At 37.4% G+C, this 27986-nt stretch overlaps 2 protein-coding genes across 3 annotated transcripts; one reads left to right on the plus strand and one right to left on the minus strand.

Moving 5' to 3' along the window:
* The first annotated feature begins 10210 nt into the window (after nucleotides 1-10210).
* On the plus strand, nucleotides 10211-16792 carry LOC113712415 (replication factor C subunit 3). 2 transcript variants are annotated; one of them, XM_027235833.2, is made up of 10 exons: nucleotides 10211-10480; nucleotides 10941-11157; nucleotides 11730-11809; nucleotides 11886-12045; nucleotides 13813-13894; nucleotides 14650-14779; nucleotides 14880-14943; nucleotides 15031-15099; nucleotides 16411-16547; nucleotides 16695-16792. In XM_027235833.2, the coding sequence occupies exons 1-9, from the start codon at nucleotides 10276-10278 to the stop codon at nucleotides 16508-16510; spliced, it is 1107 nt and encodes a 368-aa protein (XP_027091634.1). In that variant the 5' UTR covers nucleotides 10211-10275; the 3' UTR covers nucleotides 16511-16547; nucleotides 16695-16792. The 2 variants fall into 2 exon arrangements, with proteins under 2 accessions (XP_027091634.1, XP_027091633.1); XM_027235832.2 differs by having other exon boundaries at nucleotides 16411-16792.
* A 700-nt stretch (nucleotides 16793-17492) lies between these two features.
* On the minus strand, nucleotides 17493-27586 carry LOC113710996 (protein CELLULOSE SYNTHASE INTERACTIVE 3-like). Its single transcript, XM_072067820.1, has 7 exons — nucleotides 27166-27586; nucleotides 26647-26750; nucleotides 23339-26402; nucleotides 20062-22606; nucleotides 19217-19671; nucleotides 18573-18689; nucleotides 17493-18200 (listed from the first exon to the last, which is right to left on the minus strand). The coding sequence occupies exons 2-7, from the start codon at nucleotides 26709-26711 to the stop codon at nucleotides 18039-18041; spliced, it is 6408 nt and encodes a 2135-aa protein (XP_071923921.1). The 5' UTR covers nucleotides 26712-26750; nucleotides 27166-27586; the 3' UTR covers nucleotides 17493-18038.
* Nucleotides 27587-27986: the final 400 nt, after the last annotated feature.

Below are 27986 nucleotides of genomic sequence, written 5' to 3' on the forward strand. Positions count from 1 at the left end.
TAATTATGTGGTAGATATTTTCAAGACCTTACATAAACAAAATCAAGAAGAACCTATTTCTGTATTAGTAATCAAAGCCTTTTAACCATCAACTTGACATCATTGACAGGAAAATATTATGCGGTAGATGCTGCTTATAGAAATATGTCAGGTTTTATGGCACCGTTTAGAGGAGCACAGGGCACGCAGCATGAACGGGCAGCTAAACGTCTGTTCAATAGGCGGCATGCATCGGTTAGAAATATTATTGAGCGCACATTTGGGGTTCTTAAGAAGTTTTTTCCAATACTCAAAGGTCCAATGCAGAATTATCTAATAGCAACACAAAATAATATTGTGCTTGCATGTTGTACTTTGCACAATTTTATGCGTGCATACTCCCTAGCAGATAAGTACTTCAACGAAGAAGCAACCCTCGGAGCCATAGCTGATGCACAGATAGCAGGGGAGCAACAGCAGGCGGGCCAACCCATCGATATGTCGGAGCAGGGCATCTTTAATTGGAACGAAGATCGGCGGGCAATGGCGGCGCACATGTATTGGAATGCGCATAACTAGGGGACACTACGAGGCTTTGGACCGATAGGCCTAGAAATAAAAAAGTTTAATACGCTTTGATTGAAAAACATGTGATTTTCGCTTGATTTCGAATTTGTGTCAGTGTTATCGTGTTATGTCTTTCAGGGCTCGATTGTTTATCTTATATATGCTAACTTGTGGTTTGCACTACCTCCATATGTGCACCTCAATGCTAATTGCACCATGTGTTTGTGAATGATATTGTACAAAAATCCCAAAAACAAGTTGGCTCCGTTTGAAGTAGCAGTTTTTGGGGGTCAATATCTGAAAAATTTTGCTGCAGCAAAATTTTTAGAAATATTTAGAAATATTTTTAACGAATATTTTGAGATATTTAAGAATAGAAGAGTTTTTAAAATATATTTTGAGATATTTTTTAAAATTAAAAAAAAAACAAGTTAAGTTCTTCTTGTTACTCCAAAATTTGTTAATTGGCTGTAGTGTGCTACTTCTTATATTTGGCCATTGAAAATTTTTCCATCTTTATAAAAGGTAATTATTGGCTTTGTTGCTGAAGTTATTGGGCAATTATCCAATTCTTTTATATTCACTTTTAATAAGAAGGTGTTTTTGAAATACTGTTCAATCCAAACGCAGGTATTTTTCAAAAACACAGAGTTTTTCAAAAACAAGAATCCAAACGTTACATGAAGTTTTTCAAAAAATGCTACAGTTAAGTTTTTTAAAAACACCTCCAAAAACAGGTGATCCAAAAGGACCCATAGTTTTTTAAGGAACCTTACCAACTTTACTGCATAAACTTTATTAAAATCAGCAATTCATATGAATGGTCAGGAAGAATTTCTAAAATCAAATAAAGTATTGCTGACCAGACGCATGGGATGTCTTTGCATACCCTATCCATTGTGATAGCTAAGTAGTGAAGAAAATGAAAAATGTCTGACGTCGAATTTGCTCACAATTCTTCCGCACAAATGCCACCAACCTCTCCACCCTATTGCAATTTTTTACCTCGTAAAATGCATTTTGCTATCGACGAGAAGAGCTAGCATCAGTGTGTCAGCCAAACTTGAAAAGCTAAAGTCGATAGAAGTTATTTTTGCCGTTTCTGCATCTGGGTTTCCAGCTTTCGCAATTTCAAACCTGAAGATTTGCTCGGCCAAATTTGCTAACCAGATTTGTAGGGAGTTAAAGGACAAATTGAAATCTATTAGCTTATATTCACAGCTAAATTGGTGGTTGTCACAATTGCTCTCCGACGGGTTCCCCAATCTGACAACAAGGTTAGTCGTCCCTCTTTCTATAGTGCCCACATCAACTTGTTCCCCCTATAATGTTGCCGTTAGCCCTAATTGCTTTTGTCCATTTGGTAATCACCTACATGAATTTGACTTGGGCAAAATACTTGGGCAAAATAGGCGTTGTGCTACCTCTCTTTATTATTGGACAATTTTTTGTCCCGCAAAGTAGTAGCAGCTCCAAGATTTACATATTAGGTCTCCCTAACCACCCACAATCTCCAACACAAATTGTGACTGCTTAATCACAAATTTGTTTGGCTCCTACTTGTGTGAGGTCTAGATCATCATGACCTACTGTTTACACGTTGAGCACCAGTAAATGTCCAACAAGTGGAGGAGCTCATTGTATGGTCCTACTACTCCCACCTGTCTTTCTGAGACTTCATCCTAATGACTACATCCAGTCCCTAGTTAACTACTTCAGAGTAAGTCTCGTGAATATCCATCATCCATGCCCGTAGTTGTTTGATTGTAATAAAACCTTTATTAACAGTGAGAATTAATACTTTCAACAAATTTCGACCCTACTTATATTTGGTTCATGCACATCTATTAATTCATCTTTTTACCGATTACTTGAACATTTTGTTTTCTCTTGTACTCTGTATTGTTCAATATTAGTATAATTTATTTGGAACTTGCTTGCATACATCTACCTTGAAATTGTGGCGTGACATCTATTATTGGCTACCCTCTTCACTTATGACACTTCAAATAACAAAATAGGTAGTTTACTTAAATAATTTCTAGCAACCAGCATCGAGTTACAAAAAAAGTGGTTATTAAGTTAAGGAGTGGATGTTTGGCACTTGTAAAATCAAATTCTATTATAGTGGTGCCACCTTAGCTTATATGTTGCTCAGCCAATAAACAAATATGGGCACCAATTTAAATAGGCCACGGTATGTGCTATTAATCCTTAAATTCAAGTCTGCAAGTTGCTTGACCATTCAAGTCCATTAGCTACTGTAATTAAAAAAATTTCAAATTAGCTTACAAATCTGGCAAACTTGCAGTCATTGATGCAAATTTGTAAACCAGCTTTTAAACATGCAACTGTCTATTTGGTTTCTTCTATAGATGTCTCGAAATCACACCATTACAAAAACGCATTAGGATGAAAACATGGAGATGCACTTCTATATGACGTACGTTGAATGGAAAAAGAGTGGGGAGTGGAATCCAAACATCGCATCAGAGGCCAATTGGATGAAACTTGCTTCACACCTTAATTGTACCTGGGAAAAGCGATATAGCTGGACCGTCTACCATTCTAAGTTCACGCGCTTGAAGAAGATTTGGCGTGCCTTTGCCAATTTAAAAGGTTTGCAACTTTCGTCCAAAACTGGTATTGGTTGGGACAAGAATAGGAGGTGCTTCTTGACCGAAGATTCTCAGTGGAACAATTTACAAATGGTAACAACACAGATACTTATCTTTTTTATCCAACCATGAGCATTTTAACTTTTTCATCTTTGTCCCTCTTTGACAGACTGATTGCTATTTTGTATACCATATAGAATTACTACTGCTTGTTGTGCCATAAGAGAGCGAGTAAGTTGAGTAGCTACTGTTTCATGCCCACTTAATCTTTTTAATAATTGTATATTTAACACTACTAATTTGTTTATATCTCTTTGGTCTTGACATCTTATAGCGTGCATACAAGTTATATTTTCAATACATGCTTACCCTTCGAATAATTTTTTTATCTCCTTTTTTTATAATTCATGGCCCACTTACCTTATTCTGTGCTAATACCGAATGTGGATTCATTACTACTAGTTCAAAACACTTTACATGAATTTATATGATAATTATTTTGGTTACACACTTGGCCAAGACCCCCAGTGTGGGAATTTGTTTGATAGCTGTCCCTCCAAATAATATTCGTTGGTTTTTAATTATGACATTACAAGCTTTAATTATTTTCGCTTTTGAATAGGAGAACCAGGATTATAAGAACTTTAGATATTTCTAGTGCGTCGACAAATATTCTATACTATCTGAGGTCTTGGAAGGGGAAACTGCCACAGGGAGCCAGACTCAGTCTTCTGCAGTTCCGCATTCACTTTTCTCTCCACACAAGCGAGATACGCAAATTAGAGGGCAGTCGTCTTCGCAATTTAGCGAGGAAATGTACAACGTCGACCCAGATGCTGAGTTAACCAAGAACCTCTCTTAGTAGGAGTTAAGCGAGCATAGAGCAGTCAAGGGGCCACGATCTCGGTACAGGGATCTCGCGGAAGCAAGTCAAGTAGAAGTTCGAACAATCCTTTCGTCAAGTGTGCCAACTTGCTCTCCAACCTATCAAATTCAAAACTAAAGATTAAGGATCGTCGGGAATCCGAATTTGAGAAATTTGATGTAACAATGACAGCTCAGGTTATGGAATCGTTCGAAGCCGTGCACCCAGGGAGAAAGCTCATTGCTATTTTACAACTACAAGACGACAAGTGGCGAAAGACTTTCCCGAGTCTTACTTGCGATTTTCAAGGGTACTGGCTTAACTCTTTGGAGATTACCCCCAAGATGGGGTCAGAGGGAAAGTAGTTTTGACTGCTTTATAGTAATGCTTGTGCATGGCCATTGGAGAAGCTGATCGGAGCCACCAAATAAAATAGGTTGAAGTTCTTTTTCTATTTCGGCATTTCTTAGTGTAGTTTGGTGCATGTGACAATTTATTTCTTCCAAAAACACATCATTATTATTTTACATTGTGTTTAAATTCCACATTCCCTAAGACTTGGAAGCACACTCCTCTTCCCTTCCTTTGTGTACTGGATATGTCCATTGTTTTCTTTATCAGGCAGCTTATTCATGTATTTTTCTAGAGGTTTGGATTTAGTTATTTATTATTTATTTGTTCGTGTGGAAAAATGTAGTTATACTACTACGCGAAGTTTTATTTTAATTTTATGAATTAAACTTATAAAAAATACCATGGTGTACGAAGTTAAATGTACATAGAAAGTTAATACTAAGATTACTTAATATGTGATTAGTTAATGAAATGGTTAATTGCCGTACAACCCTAAACCATCATTAGATTATGAGCTGTAGCGGAAACTACTAATTGCACCACTTAATTACGTTATACATATCAACATTGTGCTATATTACTCCAGTCAACTGAGGATGCAAACGGAATGATATTTTTAGGCATAATTACTCGTAACAAAATCCCCAAATTACCTGCAGCTCTTCTTACTTGATAGTTACATCATTTTTATTTTATTATATTTATTTCTAAACCATTCTAACTAAATGTAATTTTGAAAAAGTGTATTAATATAGAAGGAACAATGTATAACGTAGAAGTATTTAAAGCGTATTAACACACTAATGTCTCTTTATTTGCATTACAATTCATAATTAAGTTTGTACATTTTAATTTGTATATAAATAACTGAAAAAAAGGAATGCATGACAAGAACATTTACAATCCTCATAAACTACCGTCTCCTTATGGCTTTTTTTCCAAGACATCTCATAAAATACCAGTTGTGTTTTCTTCAACAACTTCAAAAATTACCAGCTTTTTATGGGCATAATTTTCTAAAAATACATTTTTAACCTTTCATTATACATACATAGGGTTGTTTTCCAGACAATTGTTTTCTTTTAAAGCGTGCTAATTGAAGACATGCAATTTGAGAAAATTATAGTATACTGAATAACTCTAACAACTTCATGTAAATTACCTTGCCTGAGGTACACATGATTTGTTGATCTTTCATGCATTTTTCTATTAATTTTTGATCAAACGATATAAAAAAAAGGAATTTGTTTATGTACATCTTATCTGACATAAACACTTGCAATTTCTAATGCCTTTTGTAACTTGATATTTCTTAAGAGGATCTAATTTATATGGATGGTACTAACAATGGTGATGAAACTTGCTATATCGTGGGAATAGAAAAAAAAGAATTAGTCGATTCGTTATTAAGGTAATACATCAATCATGGGGTTATTATAGTTTTGATAGTTATTTATAAAAAATTGGCTTTATTAACTCAATAACGTTGGACCAATAATTGGCCACTTATTCTAGTTATTATACTTATTTATCAAAAATTGTTTGTGAACAAAAATTTGTTAGGTGTGCCAACAATCAAAAGTTGAAGGCAGTAAAGTGGTTACGGAGCCTAAACCATCTAGTGATATTTTAGGTATGTATTTTACATATTAATCCTTAAGTAAACGATCTATATTTGTAAACGGAAGCATTTACTGATCCCATTCATAAATCGCACATACTATAAGGCTTCCAGCCAAGGAAATCCAATTTTCTTCGGAAAAAGCAAAACGGGTTGGGACATCCAGATATTGGGAAACTTGACATTCATGCAAATATAGGACAAGAGACTTGGCTCAAACAGGTGTCCATTTGTAAGTGCTTATGCACGTCAAATGAGATTCGGCGCGACTTTTTTGGAAATGCATCGCATAGTCGATTTTCTTTCAAATACTAAAAGAAGTAATTGGTTGTGTACAGATATGTTATCAAAATTTATGGTTGAATTTATGGTTCTTTTTATGATAGCTTCTAACTAGGTGTATGTACAACTGTGAAGTTTTAGACTGTTGTCAATAATATGCTTTGAAGTGAGAAGTAGAGCTGACGACTGGTTATAGTTTGCCAAAGTATTGCTGAATAGACTACTTCAAAGATTGAAGCACAATATTGGGGTAAATTGAATAAATGTGCAAGCTGCGTAAAAATTAAACCCATATAAATTTGAAAAACAAAAAGTGACTAAAGCAAAACACACGAAAGCAATCAAAACTGATCAATGGTCATATGCAATTTAATACGTCGTGCAGCCTTCCTTATTTTAGCTTATCGTAACCATACAATAAAATGTTGTAATGGCTGACAAGGCATGAGCCAAGACTACATGTATTCGGTGGTACACTGGCAAAGGCGAACTACATAATAGCCTATTCTCTAAGCTCCTATCAGGATCACATGCACTCCTATATAGATAGGTAATTTTCTCGAGACATCGAAGCATTATCTTGCCTTTATAAGGATTGAATGATTGGTGTACAAGTTATATTTTGTTACTCTGAATTTGTTATGATCGGCATCTCAAGGCTTTAAATAGTAGTACACCTCCAAATTTCTTTCTTTTTTTACAGAACAACAAATGAGCGCATTTCGTGATGGCCAGGGGATAATCTCGTCATTGGATGAAGATGATCTTCTATTTGCAGTTGGTGCTGCCCTATTATTTGGCCCAAATGCAGAACCATACGGGGGCCTTATCCAGAAAGTACCGTGTAAAATATCTGCATTAACTGGCCGACAATGGATTGAAGAATTGAAGTTAGGGCATCATACCTGAATTATGGATGCAACAAGGTTAAATGTAGATTCTTTCATGAGATTGTACCATGTACTATCTAAATGTGAATTTGTCCCACAGAATTAGTAGAAACGGGTTATAATAGGAGAGGCACTGGTGTTGACTTTGGTCATGCTGAGCCACAATATGCGAATGCGTATGATTGCTAACCGATTTAACCATTCGACGGAGACAGTGCACCGAAATATTTACGAAATCATCTGGGGGCTATGCACATTCACTCAATTCATCATTATTCCAAGACGACAGGATGAAGTCTATCCGAAAATTATGAATGATAGCAGATTTTAGCCGTGGTTTGAAGAACGGTTAACTGAAATTGTCGAAGCCAAAACGCTATTAAAAAATTTAACGCATTAGATTTTGTTAAATACCCCAATAACTTTTTCATATTTGCTTTTGCAAATTCGTTTCTTAAAAAAATTGTAACTAACGTTGAATGTATAGGTTGCCAGCCAACTAAACATTCTTACATCTCACGGGTCTAAAAAAACAAGACTAATAAAGTTAGGTCTTCTACTTAAAAGTATTTGCCCTTCACTTTTCATTACTAGATGGAAACTTTGACATATTTATTGTTTAATTTTTAGGCTATGGTGGTGATATTTAGTCCACAAAGTCATATGGGTGTGTAAATAAATCTAAAAGCGTGTTTTACTATTTTGGTTGTGAAGGAATGTATTGGAGTCATTGATGGGACACGCGAACCTGCTTCTGTCCCGAGCGGACAGCAGATGGCATACACCAATAGACACGGAGTGCAATCACAAAATGTGTTAGTTGTATGCGATCACGATATGCGATTTGTATACGTTTATATTGGTTGGGAAGGAAATGCACATGAACCCGAGTTTTGGATGGGGTTTTGACTAGCCTAAATCACTTCCCAATCCTTCCTCCAGGTATAATTTATAATCCCTGTATGTATATTGAGCAGTAATTCCACGCAACTAATTTGAAAAAATTGGAATTTGTGATAGGCAAATACTATTTGGTTGACTCTACGTATTAAAACTTGCCCAATTTTTTACCACCTTATAGGGGATGACAAGCGGATGTAAGTTGTTGTAGGAGGGGAAGATTTACCATTGTCAAAAAACTTTTTAATTACAGGTATTTTGCTCTACACAATGTCATAGAGCGAAGCTTTGATGTCCTTAAGAGGAGATTTGCTATCTTACAGGAAGCCGTGCTGAACTATATGATGACAACTCAAATAAATGTAGTTATTACTTGTTATGCCATGCATAACTTCATTAGACATCAGCAACCGAATGACATGTACTTTGCACACCATGATATGGGAGATCCAGATATTCACAATGCTCCCTATCCGGAGATATAGCCACCGCATTCTCCACCCCAAATTATTGATTAATGGATTGCCATGAGAGATGTAATGGCGGCACATATATTCAATGCCTATAGAAATATGCGGCACAGTTCATGAAGCAGGCACACCTATCCATACACATTCGATCCAAGCTATCGGATTGAGCAGAAATACCCACACAATTGACATTTTAAGAGTTTAGCTTTTGGTGCACGAATAATATTTTTAGAACTAGTTGTTGCGCTTTGTTTGTGATCGGAGCATTTTAGTCTTGCAAATTAAAATTAATGGGTTGAGGAGGCCAAATTTTGCTCGCGGTTGTGCCCCACCAACCTAGGTATTTGGAAGACTAATAAAAATACAAATTTTTATAAAAAAATCTAACGCAATGGTAGAATGTTATTTGTCTTATCATGCAAAGACATGATAATCGCTTCTAATCCCAAATCTCAATGTGCCGGCCAATATATCCAACATGTGAAGGCAAATGAGATGGGTGGTGGGTCAAAGTGTGGGACCCGCAGCTGTTAAGGACATTTCTTATCCACCAGAAGGTATACGAAAGCCATAATTGCTCATGATTCTCAAAATTCAATTCGGCACATGTTGTCAGAAACCCAAATCATAGATTTTGTTTTTCCAACCAAATTATCCAAATTTGGGGTATCCAAACATATCAGGTTTTTAGTCATTAGAAAGTAGCAAATGGATCAGCTATATAAGCTTAGATTCGTCCATTATAAGGCCTATCATGTTCGGCTTGCTTAGGGATAAGTAGGGTCGTGAGTCTTTCCAAGTTTAATTAGAATTTCAATATGTAAAAGACTTATAAAAGCTTTGTTTCTTTTCAATGATAGATACGAAATTTATTCCAAAAAATTATCAAGAGAGAAAACTCTCTTTGGCTCTTTGAGTACCCTTGAACACTTTAGAATCTTTTTGAGTGTTCATCCGATTTATCAATCAAGACATTACTCTTGATTGTGGCACCAACTACCTTCCTAGGATTTGCTAGTTCGTTTGATTATAGGTTACAATCGTATCAGCATTCGCAATCGCAGGGATTAGAGGGGTCTGTATAGGAATTCCACTGTCAAAACTTGTGTCAATTACCAAGGTCTGGGGCTTGTTCACTCATGAATTTCATTACAACAATAGGGTACTAAGGTTTTCTGTATCCTTAATTTAAACTGATTATACTTCCTAAGGAAAGCAGGAGAGCACTCAAGAAACTTTTATTTTTGTTCCGGAGAAAAGAATAGCAAGTTCTTCTTTAATCTCCCCTCATTAAATGGGATGAGTAATTTTATATTGATAGGAATGAGCAATGAGGTCCCATTGTGCGATTTTCCATGGTCAAACTATTTTTATTTAGTAAACACTCCTGCACAAACTATAATGCCCTTGATATTCGATCATGTGTCTCACGTGATGATGCTTTCCGTCGATCTCAACTATTTGACTTGACGGAAAAGGCCACGACTATACTCTTTTGTTAGATTGAGGACCAAAACTTTTCTTTTAATTGTTGGAGAACTAAAACTTTACTTGGATAAAAGTTGGAGGATGTTTGGGACTTTTTACCCAACTTTAATTAAAAAAAAAAAGAAAAATGGGAAAAAAAGGTTGGGATTTGGCGCCAATACGTAAATAAAAGACCACAATATATTCTTTCAAGACAATGGTAAAGTGAGAAGATAGTTCTAAATTTTCAGAGCTCCAAACAATGGCAGAGGAAATCTCCTTCATGGAAATCGACGATGACCAGAACAACACCAACACCGCCGCTATTGTCACCACCACGGTGAAAAACAAGGGCAAGAACGTTATCGTCTCCACTGGCACTGGCCCAAAAGCCACACCTTGGGTCGAAAAGTACCGCCCTCAATCCCTTGCTGACGTCGCCGCTCATCGCGATATAGTTGACACCAGTGAGATTAAGATTCACTTTCCATTATCAAATTCTTTTTCTCTACTTAACGAGAAAATTTTGGAGAAAAAGAACCATTGAGGATTTTTATAATTTTTGCTGCCCTTTCTCTTGTTTTTTCTTTTTTTTTTTATCCAGATATTAGCTTCTTTGTAGCATTTCATCGAACAGTTTATGGGCATATGACTAGTGTGTGATATCTCGCTATGTATGAAAGAGTGTAGGCTTTGATTACTGTGATTTGCTTAAATTTAGGTGGTGGACACTTCAAAGTTTAAACAATTGGGTATTTGAGTGTGATTTAGGATGCTATTTCTACTCTTGCAGTTGAAAAGAACTCCGCCAACAATTTCTCATTTTGCTTCAAAAGTTTTGTTTTTGCTTTCCTGCACTTGTTTTTATATGGGTAGAGGTGACCTATTATCAAAAGAATGGATTTTTATGGGTGTTTCGTGAAACAGTCGACAAGCTTGCTAGTACTAATAGATTACCACATTTGCTGCTTTATGGGCCACCTGGGACTGGAAAGACATCAACTGTTCTGGCCCTGGCTCGGAAGCTTTATGGGTCACAAATGCATAATATGGTTTTGGAGCTTAATGCATCGGATGATCGAGGGATTGATGTGGTGAGGCAACAGATTCAGGACTTTGCTAGCACTCAAAGCATCTCTTTTGGGTAGGCTTGTGTATCTATATATATTCTTTTGTACATGTTAATGTTTATATGTAGTCTACGTGAAAGTTCAGAAACATCAAAATTTCTGGGTTGAATTGTTTGAGAATATTTGCATTATTGCGAGTTGTATAGCCTGATCGAAACGCTCTTGTCTGTGCCAAGAAAATAAAGGGTCAAATTTTCACACGTGGTAGTAATCTTGGTCAAGTTTAAATAGCCTATACTGTGATAGAAGGTGTTCTTGCTTCAAAAGGCCCAATTTTTGTTTTCAATTGAAGCTCTTTCATTTGCGTATCATGAGACTATTAATGCAGGCTGTACTTCTCTTTGCCTGACTCATTGCAAATCCTCAGTTTTCTGCATTTACATCTCATACTCCTACTGCTGCACTTGTCATGATTTGCAGTTGGATTCCAGATTAAACTTCTTACTAGTCTAAGTTGAAAATCAACATGTCTTTGGTAGTCAAATCCTAAATTTGATCCATGCATGTTAATAAACCATGGAAATAGTGTGTACACTTCTTAATCTCTAGAGGAGCTATAATATACCCAATCACTTCTCTTTTGCAGTGTGAAGTTTTCTGTGAAATTGGTGCTGTTGGATGAGGCTGATGCCATGACAAAAGATGCGCAATTTGCTCTTCGTCGAGGCAAGAAGCTATCGATTGTACATTATTTTTCATTTGATTCTTTGGGTCTTAACATCCGTGCTTGTTTTTTCAACAGTGATTGAGAAATATACCAAAAACACCAGATTTGCCTTAATCTGTAATCACGTCAACAAGATTATTCCAGCAGTTCAATCGAGATGTACACGATTCCGCTTTGCTCCACTTGAAACTTATCATGTCAGTGAGCGGCTTAACCATGTTATTAAGGCTGAAGGGTGAGTATAAAATTGTTCAAGGTAATTTTATGCATGTGCAGACTTGGATATTTCTTTCTTGCCCCCTATTCTGGTGTAGTGTTTACTTTGGCATCTTTAATGGTCTTTCAAGTACTTGTCTACTAGTACCTGTGTGTTACTATCTTCTACTTGTGTAACGGGTGATTGGTTGTCTTTAACTTTCATGTCTAAGTGATGGCAATATGATTGGTTTGTGCCTTTTGCACCTGTACGAGTAGTTTTAGTAGTGATTTTCTGTTTAACTTCCTATTGTACAAGAAATGGTTGGAGCACTTGCTGTGCACAATGTAGATATATTTAATAATAAATTGATAAGAAATTACCTTACTTTCTAATGGAAAGTATGGAGAAGGATTTTAATAATGTATATTATGGAATAATTACTCACATAGTTTGCCATCTCACAAGACTTACATTTCATTCTTGCCACATTTCTTCAGGTTCTTCACACTTTTCTCACATTTTTTCCCTTCTATGTTCTCCTAGTCAATGTTCTACTTTGCACCAACAGGGTATTACATTTTTGCTACTGATAATGTGAACGAGTCTTTTTCATGGGTCTCTAACCTATCTTGGTCAGTCACTCTCTAGTGTCATACTGTCTACCTTCAGCACGTGTTTTCTCTGTTGCTCTTTGTTGCCTGCTTCTCTTTATGCCCTTGATTCTCTAATCTTTTCACTCAATTTTGAACATGAAGAAAGCCTATTAAGTTATCTTATTCATAGTTCTTTATTTGTGGCTGTTATACTACTGTTTTCCTTCAGATAACTGGAAGTTGCGAAGTTATATTTCTGAGTCCATGGAGATCCCTTTGGACCAACTGTCAATGGCAGGTCATGTCCTTTAGATTAGTAAGAATGATAAGTTCCAACCAACTGCTGGTCCTATCACAAATAAGAGCATGTACCTGGAGAGGTAAAGCAGGATAGACCTAGCCTCTCTAGGTGCTGCTAATGCCGCAAAACTTTCATATTTGTGTACTTAAAAGCAGGAAATTAAAAAATGGAAGATTTTTTTTTTTTGAAAAGTCATAATGATGATTAATGACTATAAGGAAATCCATACATTCTTTTGCTACGTTGGCAACTTGACAGCCTTTGCCATTTGTATGAACATACCAATGCAGAATTGTATGTTGTCTCACTAATTGACAGTCACAAGTTGATATAATTTGTGCATACTGGTTTTCATGTAGATAGAATGGATCATAATAGTATGTAGACATTGTGGTTGGTGGTGTCCAAATGGCGTGAATTGATGCCAAGGCAACAGCAATTAGTTTAAGTCCTGAAAAGCCTTTCTCTGTTTGTTGACATACCATGGTGCTGTGCATTTATTTTTATGTTTATTTTGTCAAAAATGTTTGAGTTTTAAGGCTATCTTGAAGTGCTCTGGACTTTGAAAGATGCAACATACTGAGAGTAAATGGATGCAATTTTAATATTTGTTGTATCCTACAATTAGACCAGTTAACATCAGCAGATTAATTTCAAGGTGTCAGCCAGACATGCTCCACAAATTCTGCAGATTTGTTATCTTGTGCTGTCTAACTAGCTTGGAATAGAGAGTGCAAATTTCTCTTTTTACTCCAGAGAGATTTTTTTTTTTTTGGTTTTTGAGAAACATTAATGTTGTGAAAGGTTGATAGTAAGTAACAAAAAAAGGGTGTTGAATGCCATTTCAGTTTTTAATTACTGGAATTACTTTTGCTTTAGCTTTCTAAGATAAGGAGTTCCCTGTTTCAGGCTTGATGTAACTGACAGTGGCCTGAAGGCTCTTGTACGGCTTTGCAATGGAGATATGAGAAAGGCTTTGAATATTTTGCAGGTTCTTGTTACCTTTCAATAATTCAGTTGTTTCATTTCCTCAGACACACAGATCTGAATTGTAGGTTGTAAAATTCAAATCTTGCCAGAAATTAAAAAATGAAAAAAAAAAATCAATGTTTTGCCACAAAAGAATTGAGGAACAGCTTATTTCAGCTATTGCCTACTGTGTTTCCTTTTGCTTAAGAAATTTGCATTGCAATTCCTCTTTTTTGCACATTTTCTTGTTCAAAAGCTTCAGCTTGTGGGTTAAAAAAATATGAAATAAAAAACTTCAGTTGGACAGTAAAGTTTTTTTATCAAAGTCGAAATCAACTATATTTCTCTTTGATTCTTGTGTGCTCTGTTAGGTCATGCATGATGATTCTTCACTTCCCAATGCAAGAACTACCTGGTTATGTCTTATTCAAATACCAAATTATAAGTCAGAAGTTATATTAAACTAGAGATCATGTGACATTCAATAATGCTTGTTCAACTCAATGACTGCACAAACAATTATTAGTTTCATTTGCTGCTAGACATATAGAAATAGCAGTGGGCACCATCAGCTCTATGTGCCTCTGTAGTGGATCTGTTTTAAGTAGTTTCTTTGCAATAACATAATCTAATCTAAACTTGTGCCTGATGCATTCTTAAACTAGGTGGATAATTTTGATTTCTCTTATTATTGACTTGCAAGAGTTGTTCTCTAAATTAATGGCATGTAAATTTTTTTCAAAGTCACATTTCTGTTAAGTTTCCTGGTCCGTGCAGTCAACGCATATGGCTTCCCAGCAAATAACTGAAGAAGCTGTGTACTTATGCACTGGGAATCCGTTGCCTAGAGATATCGAGCAGATTTCACACTGGCTCCTGAATGAGCCATTTGCAGTTAGCTGGAGGAGTATCCTTCTGTCTTTGTGTGAAGTCAATTTGCTTTATCAATTACTTTTTCCTTTCAAATGAATTCTTTTCCTGTGTTTGTGACACTTAACTGTGTCCAGAAATTTCTGAGATCAAGACGAGAAAGGGCTTGGCCCTTGTGGATATTATAAGAGAAGTAACCATGTCAGTACTAACCATGTCATTACTTGTATTCTCAGATGTCCACCTAATAGTAAATTTCCTTCGCTAACGTTAAGGCTTGGTTTCCAGGTTTGTTTTTAGGATCAGGTTGCCATCGGATGTTCGAGTTCAGCTGATAAATCAAATGGCTGACATTGAGTATGTATCAACTCTGTTTCAGTTCTGTGAATGTACACCGCATTTTCTAGATTATACAACTTGGTGCTGTGGGTTTCCTTACGTAAACGATTTGCTAAATAGTCTTCATCTCATGAGTCCTGCGTGAATTAGCAACTTCATGTTTCAAGTCCCAATAAAAATAAATTTCAAGTTCACGACTTCAGTTTCTTCTGGTCCTTGAAGCAATCACATGCTAATTTCTGAAGAAAGCACAAAACTAGAGTTAAATGATCCTAAACTGGTACTCATTCAACGTCAATAATGTGCATTCTTTTACCTAAAATTTGAGCCGTGTGGAAAAATTAAACAAATAATAAGAAAAGAGAAAGCTGAACAATCAGGATACTGTATTTGCCAAAAGCTAAGCTAGGAAGGAATAGGTTGGTGGTACTCGGTGTTAGAATACTGATTTTACTGGTATATTAGCCCCCAATTTAAGACTGGAAATCTCTCTTAGAAAGTTCAAGGCATAAATTGTTGAGAAAACAAGTTCTGCTGATCAATTGATAGGGTTCAAAGTATCTTACCATACAATATAACTTCAAACTAGACTATATCCACTTGCAGATGAAGTTCATTGGTTGAGTAGTCTTAATGCAACTTCGGAATGAATGAATCCTCCTAAGCTATGTTAGAAGTGTCTTGGATGCTACCTAGGTACAATAGCAGCAAATATTAATTGGTTTCTATGCTGCTTGCCTTTGACTTTTGTTGTAGTATGTCTTTAAGCAACCTTGTCTTGCAGAATCAATTCATGCTATTTTGGTTTAGACATTGAAATAGAAATTTTATTAACATAGATGCATCACTATCTATTATTTTGGTTGTTTCTTCAAATGGTCTTTTGATGCTCTAGACTACGGTCTTCTTCAAACATTGAACTTTCCCCATCCTTTGAACTATTATATCCTAGCTTTTATCTTACAAAAGAGATGGTGGTGGGGAGGGTAGGACAGAGATTTCAGATGCGACTAGCAGGTAGTGTCTGTCACCAAGGATAGGCATGATGTGGCTTTATAACAAATTCCTTGAGTGGGCTGGAGACCTGGCTTGAAGTAGACTGCTTAAATTGGCACTGTTGTGCCCTGCTATCTTACCAGGCAAACATCCTTGCCATGATTTCTGGGAGTCAAAAAAATAGAAAATGGGCTTCACATTAAGTGGGTCATCTCATTCTCGAGAACAGATTATGTATTCAGCCTCTTTTACTGAATCTTTTGATGGATTGACCGTGGCTGTTGAACTGATGCAAATATTGTTACTCAAATTGCATTTTCGTTCATTGTGCAGGTACAGGTTGAGCTTTGGCTGTAATGATAAACTGCAGCTTGGATCACTTATATCTGCTTTTGCTCAAGCACGATCTGCTGTGGTTGCCGCTGCAAAATAGATATCTTGTGCATCACACCCTCCAATTCTGCATCCAAGTGAGGCTAAACCTCAACTGCTTCTTGTGATTTTGTTGCATAGGCGCTGAATGCAATGAACATGTATAGTCAGGGATATATAGTTAAGCTTCCTCCTTGGATATTTGCAATGAAGGAAATTTTCATCTCATAGAATCTGTCTTTCAGGTGCTACAATTGCTCGTCTGGTTCTCGTGTATCTGTAATGCAAGTACGTGAATTATGCTTTTCTTAGACCATGCAATCCAGAACCATTTAGTGGTGCATTCAACATCTCTTATACTGATTCCAGCACAATTTTAATGGGGAATGGATGACGATGCCTTGAATACCAATTTCTGTTTCTTCTTAAAAAATGCGTCATATACCATCAGCTGGCAGACCCTAAATAGTTTCTTTTTTCTTGTTTCTATTGGTTGAGAATAGAACCGATTTCATCACCTGAACATCGAAATATTTCGAAATACTAACCCTTGTCACTGGCACATAACTACTACGAAGTTCAAACTACTTGCTTTTATGTTCTTAGTTTTAAACCAAAAATGGAGCGTATGCTAAATTAGATGTACTGCTATCGCAATTAGTTAGCCAAGTCAAACTTTCTACTTGAATGTTAAGCAAATAATCCAGGGTTGGTCATTATCGTTAGGCCTCTTATCATTTTTTAAAATTATTATTAGGCCTCTATCACTTTTGTTAGCTTGATCTGGTTCTGAGAAGAGTATGAGATTAAGAAAAATAATTTTAAAAAAAGTGCAAAATCAGTGCTACACTTGTATCTTGATCGAAATGACCTTCCTCAGAGTTTTTATCAGGCTAAGGTTAGAACCCAAAAGAAAGACTTCAACAACATTAGCATGTAAGAGAGTTTTTTTTTTGAAAAACCATCTAAGAGAGTTCATGACACAACATTAGCCTTGAAGAGAAAATAATGCAGTTTAGAACAAACTGGAGACCATATACAGGTGGTATAGAAATTTGACACCTCATTTCTTGCATAATTACATTTGCAACTACTGCTGCTTTTAATTGGAAACATATCTTGGAGTATACAAAAGTGAAGCAAACAGCTGCGACCCCTTTGGCCATGAAAAAGAGCTGTTGAGGTCAAAGTTCATTCCCCTTGCAATTATGCTATTCTTCTGTGAACATACATATAGCAGCATTTACAGGGTTAACTGTACAACAAAACTTACTGCAATATCCAGCGATGATTTCGCCTCCACCCCCCCCCCCCCCCCCCTTCTCTCTCTCTCCCTCCACCCCAACATAATAAAGTCTCTCCGTTTTCTTTGCCTCTAAAAATATTTCAACCATTTGCATTTTTCAAGGTCAGAAATTTACCAGAGCTACCAAAGTGATCATTCTGCCAATATGCATACTCAGTTACTGACCAGCGAACATCCATTTGCATCATGAAAGGTTGCAATATAGCAGTTTCTCCAAAACATGGTTGAAAAGCTTTTCAGGAGCTATTTTGTGTTTAGTCATGTGAGGATGATTTAACTTCTTTCACACAGTTTCATCTGATAACCTATTCGACCAAGTAATCTCAATTTCAATTGTTCGCGAGGAGCCATCTTTGTTGCTATCATGTCTCAGGCTGAATTCACCACTGTATGTCCCTTCACTCACAACTTTGTCAATTTGGATTGTCACCCTCCCTAGAGTTGTCTGAGAAATACACACAATATTCATATCAAAAACCATCACAACACAATTAAAAGAAAGGATTGTGTCTAAAAGGCTGATTACAATCTGCTGGCAGCTATAGCACATTTCAAATGGGTAACTGCAGCACAACTGCAAGAAGTATGGAAGTTTGCCTCAGAAATTAACTCTCACTGCCCTTTTCAAGTGAAAATTAGTTACTGTCCATTCCAAGCAAATATCATGCAGTCATTGCATTATCTGTCACCTTTCTTATTCTTTACAAGTGCTCTTTTTTATTTTCTAAGATTTGTTTATTACAAAGCCATACAGAGGAGCATCCAGCTTACGTGGGATGCACAATTTTAGATATGAATCAGAACTGAAGACAATTACCTTTCCAAATGCACTTTTGCTTTTGCATATTATGTGCAACTTCTGGCCCTTCGGTGGTATATCAAAGGCCCAGGTAAAACTTTCTTTCCATTCTGGACACATGTTGTGGCTCACAACCTGAAATACCAATAGTAACACCATTAGGACAAATGATAGCTCACTCATCGTAAGAAGAACTAAAACATTTTGCTATTTGGCATTTTATAAATCACTGACAGCTGAATGCAAATAAAAGTGGTATGTGGACATATGTTTAACCCCTTTAAAGTTTATCAATAATTTATATTCCTATAAATTGCATTTTTGTATACAGATGTTATGTAAAATTCCTAAAATACTAAGAAACCCTGCTATGCCCATAAAAACAATAAAATTGCTGTATTACCCATAACATGACAAGGGTCATAAAACTCTGTGCATAAATTAATCTATGAAATTTACAAAAGAATCATACAGCATAAGTAACAACTCATGATTAAACTCAGAAAGCTATTGCAAGCTATATAGTACTCTCGTTTGATTGAAAAAGAAAAGACAATTAAATAATCCCCTGTATCACATACAACAGAAAATAAGGATTCGAAGATATGTCAGAAAGCCAGCTATTCCTTTTTAATCAAACCTATTAAAGAAAAACTTGTTACCTTTGTTTGCCTTGCAGGACCATTACCAATGGTTAATCGACAAAAGGCATTTGTACCTCCCATGACTTGCTTTAGGTTTTTTGCACGGTTAATAGTAACAGTTAAACAACCTGGCAATCTATGCAACAGGCTATCAGCTCTATCATGGAAACTTGGCGGGCAAGTTTTCATGAGACTTTGCAGGATTGGTATCGCTTCTGCAGCAATGATTGCTTGGGATTTTGAGACATCTATTGGCATGGTTGACCAGGAATGTTTCAGCAAACACAAGGTGTTTAGAGCAGAATCTTGTGCAGCCTCATTATCAGATTTTAATGCTGCTACCAAATGAGGAATACTAAGTGTAGCTGCTTCAGAAATATGGAGCTTTGGGAAGTTGGTGAATATGACATGCATGGTCCTTAAAACCTCTTCATTAGTACTTGCACTAGCCCACAGTTCTTTCTCCAATGCAGCTGCATATTGACATGTAGTAGATATTAATTTCAGCCAGATACATGAAAAAAATTTGAGGCAAAAAAAGATTCAGTGTTTCAAGAGACCAGGACTTTTAAAGTAAAAGATGCCAGTCAAAGCAGATTCATATTCAAACAACAAGGTTCACTTATAAAACTTAAAAAAACTCCAGATCTTGTGTCATCTTTTTAAATCATCTCTTGCTCCCAAGTCAAACTGACAAGTCACCACTGGTTTCTTAATTGAATAACTGCAATACTAGTTTTTCAAGTGATTGAACCTAGTGCAACCCAGAAAGTTTTTTTTGAAGCTAGATTTAGGAAAATCAATCATGAAGACATATTGGAAGAGGACTAGGTTTTTTAGAACAGAAAAAGAACAGACGTCACCTGTCAATGACCTAATAAGGTCATTTGATACATATTCCTGGAGTGTATGATTTGAAAATAAAAACTTGATCAGCAGAGCTGCCTGCACTGCAATGTCTGAATTTGCAGACAATAGCATTTCCTGAATTACCAATATACCTCCTGCTTCAGCAACAGCTCTTCTATTGGTACGACTATGCATGACAAAGTTTTGTAATGCACAAATCGCCACCATAATCATCTCTTCTGTTGGTTGATCCTCAAGCAAGCTTATTAGTGCTTGACAGGCTGATACAGAACTACTGGCTCTGGCAAGTCCTTCATGCTGGGAGAGATCACCAAGAGCAAGAGCTGCAAGAAGCCTACCAGACTGTGACCGAGTTTGTGGATCCAGTAAATACTGTGCTAGGGGTGCTATAGCGTATTTAGATACCTTCATCTCTCGTACTCGTGCATTATTAAATAAAGCTTCAATCAGTTTTCCTGAGGCTTCTTCACATTGATGAGATCTTAACAGATCTAGTAGAGGATCTACAGCACCAGCTTCGACCATCAGTTCAGCACTTGCAGCATCAGTCTTTTCTTGAACAATCAGTGCATCAAGAGCAAGTTTAACTGTGCCCTCTTGTACCGAGTGCAACATTTTCACAAGAACCACCAGTGGAACTTTGAAGTAATAGTCTGGATTAGAGCGCAGAACATTAGAGAGAACCAGAGCTGCTGATTCCAGTAATGTGTCAGATGGTTCGGGTTCATCTTGAATAATAACCCTCGCAAGCTCAAAAATACCACCAGCATCAGCAACAGCCTCTGGCCAGCTTAAAGAGATACTTTCCAAGGCCTTTATTGCAGTTTGCTGCAAGCTTAATATTCCGATCCCTGCAAGTTGTACAAGGGGCACAATAGCATTTTTTGTTGTTATATCTTGCTTAAAATGCTCTTGTTCAAGCAGATGGGAGAGCAATTCTGTCCCAAGCTGCTGGATAGCTTGAGATGGGGATTCCAGAAATGTAATCAGAGGCTCGATGATTTGGCTGGGGGTAAGTTTTAAGGTTGCAAGGCTTTGCGGCTTCTCTAATATATTAACCAGTGCTTGCAGCGCACTGTGTTGTCCCCAAAGGTTGAAGTCTGCCCGAAGCAACAACAAGAACAGAGGTTCTACAATTTTTGCGGCAGCTGAGCTTTTTGAAATTGCACTACTATTTGTCAGTATACGGAAAAGTTCTGCTATTGTTGAGCACAGGGTACTAGGTGCAGTAGGGAGTAGCGCAAGACAACTATCAATGATGCCAGCTTTGACCATATCCAACTTGCGAGGAGTTCGGTCTTTCCCCAACTTGATGAGAGTACAAATGCTCGCTTCAATCAGCCGATGGTTTGATCCAGAAATCAAGTGAACGAGAAGATCAACAACATCATAAGCAGATACAAGCTCCACTAGTTGTTCGTCATCCAACAATTTTTCAAAAGCACAAATACCAGCTTCCATAGCTGAATCTGTTCCTGACTCTATCAATGACAAAAGTGGCTTTAAGAATTCAGCTGCTATTTGCATTTCTCTGAATTTTGCATTAGAAAAAAACACAAAGCAGAGTTCTGCAGCATTACTCTTCAATTCCAAAGAAGAAGAGGAAACAAGAATTTTGTGTAGATTGTCAAGAGGATTTTCTTCAGTTTCGGCACTTAAAACTGCTTTTGAATTATTTCCCCAAGTCAACTTAATCAAAGCACTAAAAGCTGCTTGTTGCTCACTCCCAGATGCAGAACCAAGCATATCCAACAAAGGCTGAAATGCTTGTGAAGCTGTTTCAGAATTTCTGATATGTTCAGCATCAAAAAGTTCATCTAGAGCCCTAGCAGCACTCAGTCTTGCACTTCTTGAACCTAAATGAAGAACAGCAACAAGTTGGTGTGTGCAACTAATAGTTGCTTCATATTGAAGAAGATCGGGGTTGCTGAAGAGTATTCTCAACAATTCAGATATTGTAGCCTCAGTTAGGTCCTGAGGACTCAAAGACAGGTATCTACTCAGGGCATCCAATGCTCCAGCTTCTGCCATAATTAACTTGTTTGCATCATTTCCATCAGCAATTCGAGTCAGGAGCTGAACAGCCACTGGAGGTGCACCAGGCCTATCTGGCATCGGTCTCAAAAGATCTACAAGTAGAGGAATATTCTTACGTGCAGTAGAACCAATTCTTACATCTTCAATCTCGAAAAGGAGTTCAAGAACAACTTCATCAGGATTTCTGACAAGAGAAAATTCATCTGATAATGCAACAAGATTTGGGATATCAGATTCTATATGACCAACTAGGGTTATTAACCCAGCAACTGCACCAGAGTTTGCAACTGCAAGATTTAATCCCTTGTTTCCATGGGAAACAAGACTAGCCATTGCCTGGGCAGCAAAGAATCTGTCGATAACTTCCTCAGACTTCAGTAAAAGTGTAAGCGAGGGGATGAGATGCATGGCTGCTGGGGATAATACAACATTGGCATCCTGGAACAAGATTGCCACAAGCAAGGAACTAATCCATATGCCCTCTGTATCCTGGAATTCTGCCTGAAGTGCACAAGCATGCAAAATTACACAAAGAAAGCTCAAACCAGTCACATATATGCCTGATTAAACATGAGGAAAACTACAAGAGAGCAACAGTAGGAAACCTCCAATAAACAATCTTTCCGAATTTAATGTTCATTGTACAAACATTTTGAGGCATCCAATTAAACCAACACAATGGGTGTGTGCTTGAGGAAAAACCAAACCATAGGAACTTTAAAGAAAATATTTAACAGTCAACTGGACCTCAGGCTGAGGTGAAATGGGCTTAAAAAAATGTTCTTTCACTGTATGTGTGTCCATCGAACACCAGTGAAAGCTAGAACTGGAATTGACTCCACGTTTTCTTCATGCATCCGGGTCATGATGTTATCCAAGAAAAGGAACCCAACTCGAATGAAAAATGCATGCAATATTAACTATGAGCTGGGAGTAAGCCTCCACATATAATACTAGATTCACAATTGGAAGAAGGCAATACAAGTGCTCATGGTCATCAAACTTCTAGTCAACCAGAAAGTCATTGGATAAATTAAGGAAATCCATGTCTAGTAAAATGAAGGATTGAATAAATGAAAATTAATAAACCAAGGCTTAAATATGAAATGTGTCTGTTGGCATCTAACTAGATAGTTAAATACTCAGATCTCATTTGATAGGTCTTTAGTTCATGCAATGTATGTGAGCACAATATAAGAACCCTATGGAATAATTGAAACTATCTCACCATACCTGTGAATTACTAATATAAACTGCAAGCTTCTCAGAAAGGACATCAAGTCCCCCAGCCTCAAAAACTGTTAATTTGTTCTTCACATGAAATGAAGATATTATTGCTAGCAACCACAGAGCAATAGTGCCTCCTAAGACAGTTGCTGGATCAGGAATCTCAAATTCGTTTACTTCTCTGAAAGCAGTTCTTTCACTGAAACCTCGGGGTGTTCTAACTTCGATTTCTAGAGAACTGCAACTGGAATTTTGTTTCATCAAATCTACTAGAGAATATATAAGAGCTTTCAAGTATCCATATGCATCAAGTATATCCATTAACTGAACTCTGTGCTCCTTGGCTGCACAAATGAGTAAGGCTGCTCCCCCGACTTTGACTTCAAGACTAGTTGAGTTCATTATTCTGTTTGCCAATGCACTGATAGATTCTAACTGTGTCATCAAGGAATCACTTAGCACTGTTGGTTGATCCCTGCAAAGCCTTGAGAGAATTTCTATCACTTTGTCTTGCACCTGGGGTGGTCCCATAGACAGGCACTTTACCAGTGCCTCCAAAGCTGCAGGAATGTCAGGAAGGGCAGACCACAGTGGATAACTGAAGTTCATACCTTGCTTTGTCCTTGCCAATAGTGAAACAAGATCTAAAGCATCATTTACATCATTCCCATCCATATCCATTTCATTCAAAGCATCAAGAACTGCAAGAACCGCAAACCGACACTGAGCGCTACTAGTTAGTACATCACCTAATGGAAAGTGTTTTAACAATTGATGAAGGGCACGTGATGCATTTTTCTTCCCATCTGGTGATCCTTCTCCTAAAACTCTTGTCAAAGCTGAAACAACATCTTCTGCCAGTGCCTCAGCTGCTATCTGGGTGTCTGACAACAAATTGGCCAATGCAGCTACTGCAGTCTCTGCAGAATCAATTGACAATGTTTTTGCCATTTTAATCAAAGGTTTGACATCCCCTTCTGCAATATAAGACTTTTGTTTTGAAGAATTAGTCTTTGTGGGGCGAGACAAAGCACCCAAGGCACGAGCTGACTGTGTTGCAATACCATGAGTCTTACTAGTCAAAAGCTTCATGCAACGGTCTATTACTTCATCTGTTGCAAAATTGTCACAAATATCATGGCGGGTAGTGAACAAGTCAGCCAGAACAGATGCTGCATGTTCTTGGGTTTTCTCATTTGAGGAATTGAGAGCCTGCACTAGTGATCTCAGCCCCTTATTAGCAGCAGCACCAATTTGCACAAGGTCACTGTGTGAAGCCATGGCAAGCACATGACCCAAAACCTTAATTACGTGGGCCTTTGAGCTTGGCGAGTCACCCAAGAGTAAAACCAGTAATTGGTTGATGATTGATGAATCAGGAACTCGAATAAGCTTTGTCAGGACCTTAGCAGAGGCTTTCTGTCCCTCAGATCCACCATTTTTTAGAAGCCACAGAAACGCTGGTATGGCATCAGCACTTTCAACACAATTAAGAATGTCCTCACTATGACAGCACAAATTCCATAATATATATGCTGCATCTTCCCTAGCCTTCTGAGATCCCATTTCTAACAATTGGACAAGAGGTGGAATGCCACCAGCTGCAGTGATTGCCCATTTGCTGTCATCAACTTGATCGGTCAGGATTCTTAGAAATTTAACTGCATACTCTTGATGCTGTTCACTCGACAGACCCAAGAATGACATCAATAACTGAATTCCTTCTCTCTTTCCAATAGCTTCCCAGATGCCAACATTATCACAGCAGAAGCGTATTAGAGAAAGTATCAGAGACTCTTGTGCATCACCAAAAGCCATCGTTATAAGCCCAATTAGCACCTTCTTTGCCACCGGTTGACTAATTGTTTTTGATAGATGAGAATTTCCATACATGCTAGCCATGGCCTCAAAAAGTCGCTCCTGGACCAGCTTGTTATCACGTGGTTTTAATAGTGTTACTAAGCTGTTCTCAATCTTGGTTGCATCAAATGTTTCCTCCTCAGCATCCTGCTCAAAAACCATGAGAGAATAAGCAAGTGCTCCAATTATATCAGCAACTGGAGCAGCCAAGCGTGGAGACTTCGAGAGCTCTCCAAGATAAAGTATTAGAGCTGACATCCCTCCGCATATATTTGCCAAGGCTTTTGTTGCATGCCGCTGAAGATCCTGTCCTCCCTCTCCTTGCATTCCTTCCTTAGAAGGAGCAACAACAGCCCCAATCAGTACTGGAATTCCCTGAGCCTCGACAATAGATTTCTTAGCACTTGCTGATTTGGAAGAAAGAGCCTCCAGAGCATCAGCTGCATTGGCACGCACAGTAACATCATTTTGTTGATCCAAGAGTTTAAGCAAAGTGTTAACTGCTCCAGAATCAATTACTTTAGGAATGCTATCACTAAAAGCCAGGACTACACGGGCCAAGAGAGAAGCAGCATTAGATTGAGTCACAGTATTGTCTGAAGATAGAAGCCTCACAATAGTGTCCACTCCACCAGCCTCCAGCGTTGCAGTCCAATAACCATCTTTGTCTCCACAAAGATTTCTCAAAGCCCCTGTGACAAAGCCTTCTACCACTTTGTCCTGCTTTCTTTTGGGATTTAGTTGCTCCCATAAAGTGGGCACTACCCCTTCTGTGACAAATATTTTCATGCCAACATGATCATCTGAAAGTCCAACAGCTGAAACAGCATATACTGCCTCTGCAGCTGCCTTCCTTGCTTCAATTGATTCTGACTTTAAAATTGTTAATAAAGGAGGGACACAACCACCTAGGAGTACCTTCACTCGTAAATCTTCATCTCTGCACATCACACTTAAAGTAGCGGCTACGTTAGTTTTTGCCAAAACAGTGCCAGTTCTAAGAAGGGATATAAACAATGGCATTGCTTGGGCGTGAGATCCAATAAGAGCCCGGGCTTCCTTTCTAGCTTTACATATACCAAGCAAGTTGGCTGTAATGAGCTCCTTCTCAGGTGGTGATGACTTGTTTGCATGTAGCTGCTCAATAAATTTAGCCACTCTAGACATTGTCCTTTCTGGATCATCCAATTCTGCAGCTCCATTTGAATCCCTGGGCACAAAGAACAGGTTCATTCATTAGAATAAAGCATGCTTATGTGCAAGAGCCTCTAGAAGAACAAGTCTCTAGATCAAAAACACTCAATACGACACAATGTGTTCTTGCTATATTTAATCAAACTGTTACTTAATAGTTACGGTGATAGGAAACTTACAGAACCAGTATAGCTTATAGACTTGCAAAAGAGGAAGATGAGATTAACACAAACTGAGAAGAGTAAGAGAGTAGCACTGACCTTCTAGTATGACAAGAAGATGAAGCATTTTTAACCCTGGATTTAGGGGATGAAGACTTTGACATTTGCAAGCAGACTCCAGTTTCACCACCCTTCTTGGCCTCCTGAAGTGTGAATAATTCAGCTCTACCCAAAATCATATACACCCCAACAATAAACGAATGCAATAATTCCACACAGGCAAACAAACCCAAAAATACAATAATTTCCAGAAATTAAATGCCATCATTTATTCATACAAAAGCTGAAATATAGATTACACAGCCTTTATTTTCCAAGAACATAAGAATTTCTCGCTTTTTTTTTTAAGAAAAAAGATGCAATTTCATACGGATTAAGACTTCAAATCCACACAAAAACCATTTTCAATTTCCGGAAGTTAAAACAAATTAAAAAACCCGAGAAACGTTCACTAACCATAAAGCCTTCCAAATTGTGATCATAACAAATACAAATCCAAAATGCGCAAAGAATGGAAGGTTAAAAAAAATCTGAAAAAACAGAACATTAGAGATTTACCTTGGCATAGAAGTTTGATGAATACAGCTCAAACAATCCCTTCTTTAGCTCTCAAAACTTCAAACTTTACCACCACCATTAATTAAAAAAAATGCCCTGAATTTTTCTCCTGCAGCCTATCAAATCTGCGCCAAAGGAATGACGGTGGCTATAAACAGTTGTTTCTGTACAATAATTGGAGGCAAATGCTACCACCAAACCCAACCTAAAATTCTGCACCAACAATCAAAATAACCATTAAAGATCACAATTAAACCATGCCCCAGATCTTTATTTTCACATAACTCCATGTGGGTCTCAACATATTTGCAGTTTTGCACGTTAAAAATGCCATCTTTGTTGTAATATGTGCATGACTGTGTGTAGTGTGTGTGTGTTTTCGGTGTAAATTGGAATCACTCGGTGCTTTAAATTAAAATATGGAATAAGTTAATGACAAGTAGAAATCGTTTTGACCCAAAAGAAACAACAGAGATCGGATCCTTGAGGACTGTTTGGTAAAGTTTGTTCCCTTTAAAGAAAAAGGAAAAAATGATATATTATTTAAATAATTCAGAAGACAGAGTTGTTTACTAATTGAGGTTTAATGGTTTAATTAGAGAAACACCCAGAAGGAGAGAAGGAGATGTACCCTGCAATGTTTACTGTATTAGAAGAAGAACAACGTTAATGATGGAGGAAATGCAGGGACAGGGAGGGGGAAAGAAAGAGAGAGAAAAGGAAAAGAAATGAAAAAGGACCTTCTTTTCCCTGTCTCTTCCAAAATTATTTTTGCTCTTTTGGGAGGTTTTAGAATTAGTAATGCGTTGGCTTTTTCTTTT

Source organism: Coffea arabica, chromosome 10e (genome assembly GCF_036785885.1).
Source record: "Coffea arabica cultivar ET-39 chromosome 10e, Coffea Arabica ET-39 HiFi, whole genome shotgun sequence".
Lineage (NCBI taxonomy): Eukaryota > Viridiplantae > Streptophyta > Magnoliopsida > Gentianales > Rubiaceae > Coffea > Coffea arabica.

Coding starts and splice junctions, on each gene's coding strand:
- LOC113712415 (XM_027235832.2), top strand. CDS start 10,276: ATGGCAGAGGAAATCTCCTTCATGGAAATCGACGATGACCAGAACAAC. Junction 10,481..10,940: donor TCGCGATATAGTTGACACCA/GTGAGATTAAGA, acceptor TTCGTGAAACAG/TCGACAAGCTTGCTAGTACT. Junction 11,810..11,885: donor GCAATTTGCTCTTCGTCGAG/GCAAGAAGCTAT, acceptor TTTTTTCAACAG/TGATTGAGAAATATACCAAA.
- LOC113710996 (XM_072067820.1), bottom strand. CDS start 26,711: ATGTCAAAGTCTTCATCCCCTAAATCCAGGGTTAAAAATGCTTCATCT. Junction 22,607..23,338: donor TTTATATTAGTAATTCACAG/GTATGGTGAGAT, acceptor TGTGCACTTCAG/GCAGAATTCCAGGATACAGA. Junction 19,672..20,061: donor CCTTATTAGGTCATTGACAG/GTGACGTCTGTT, acceptor GTCAATATGCAG/CTGCATTGGAGAAAGAACTG.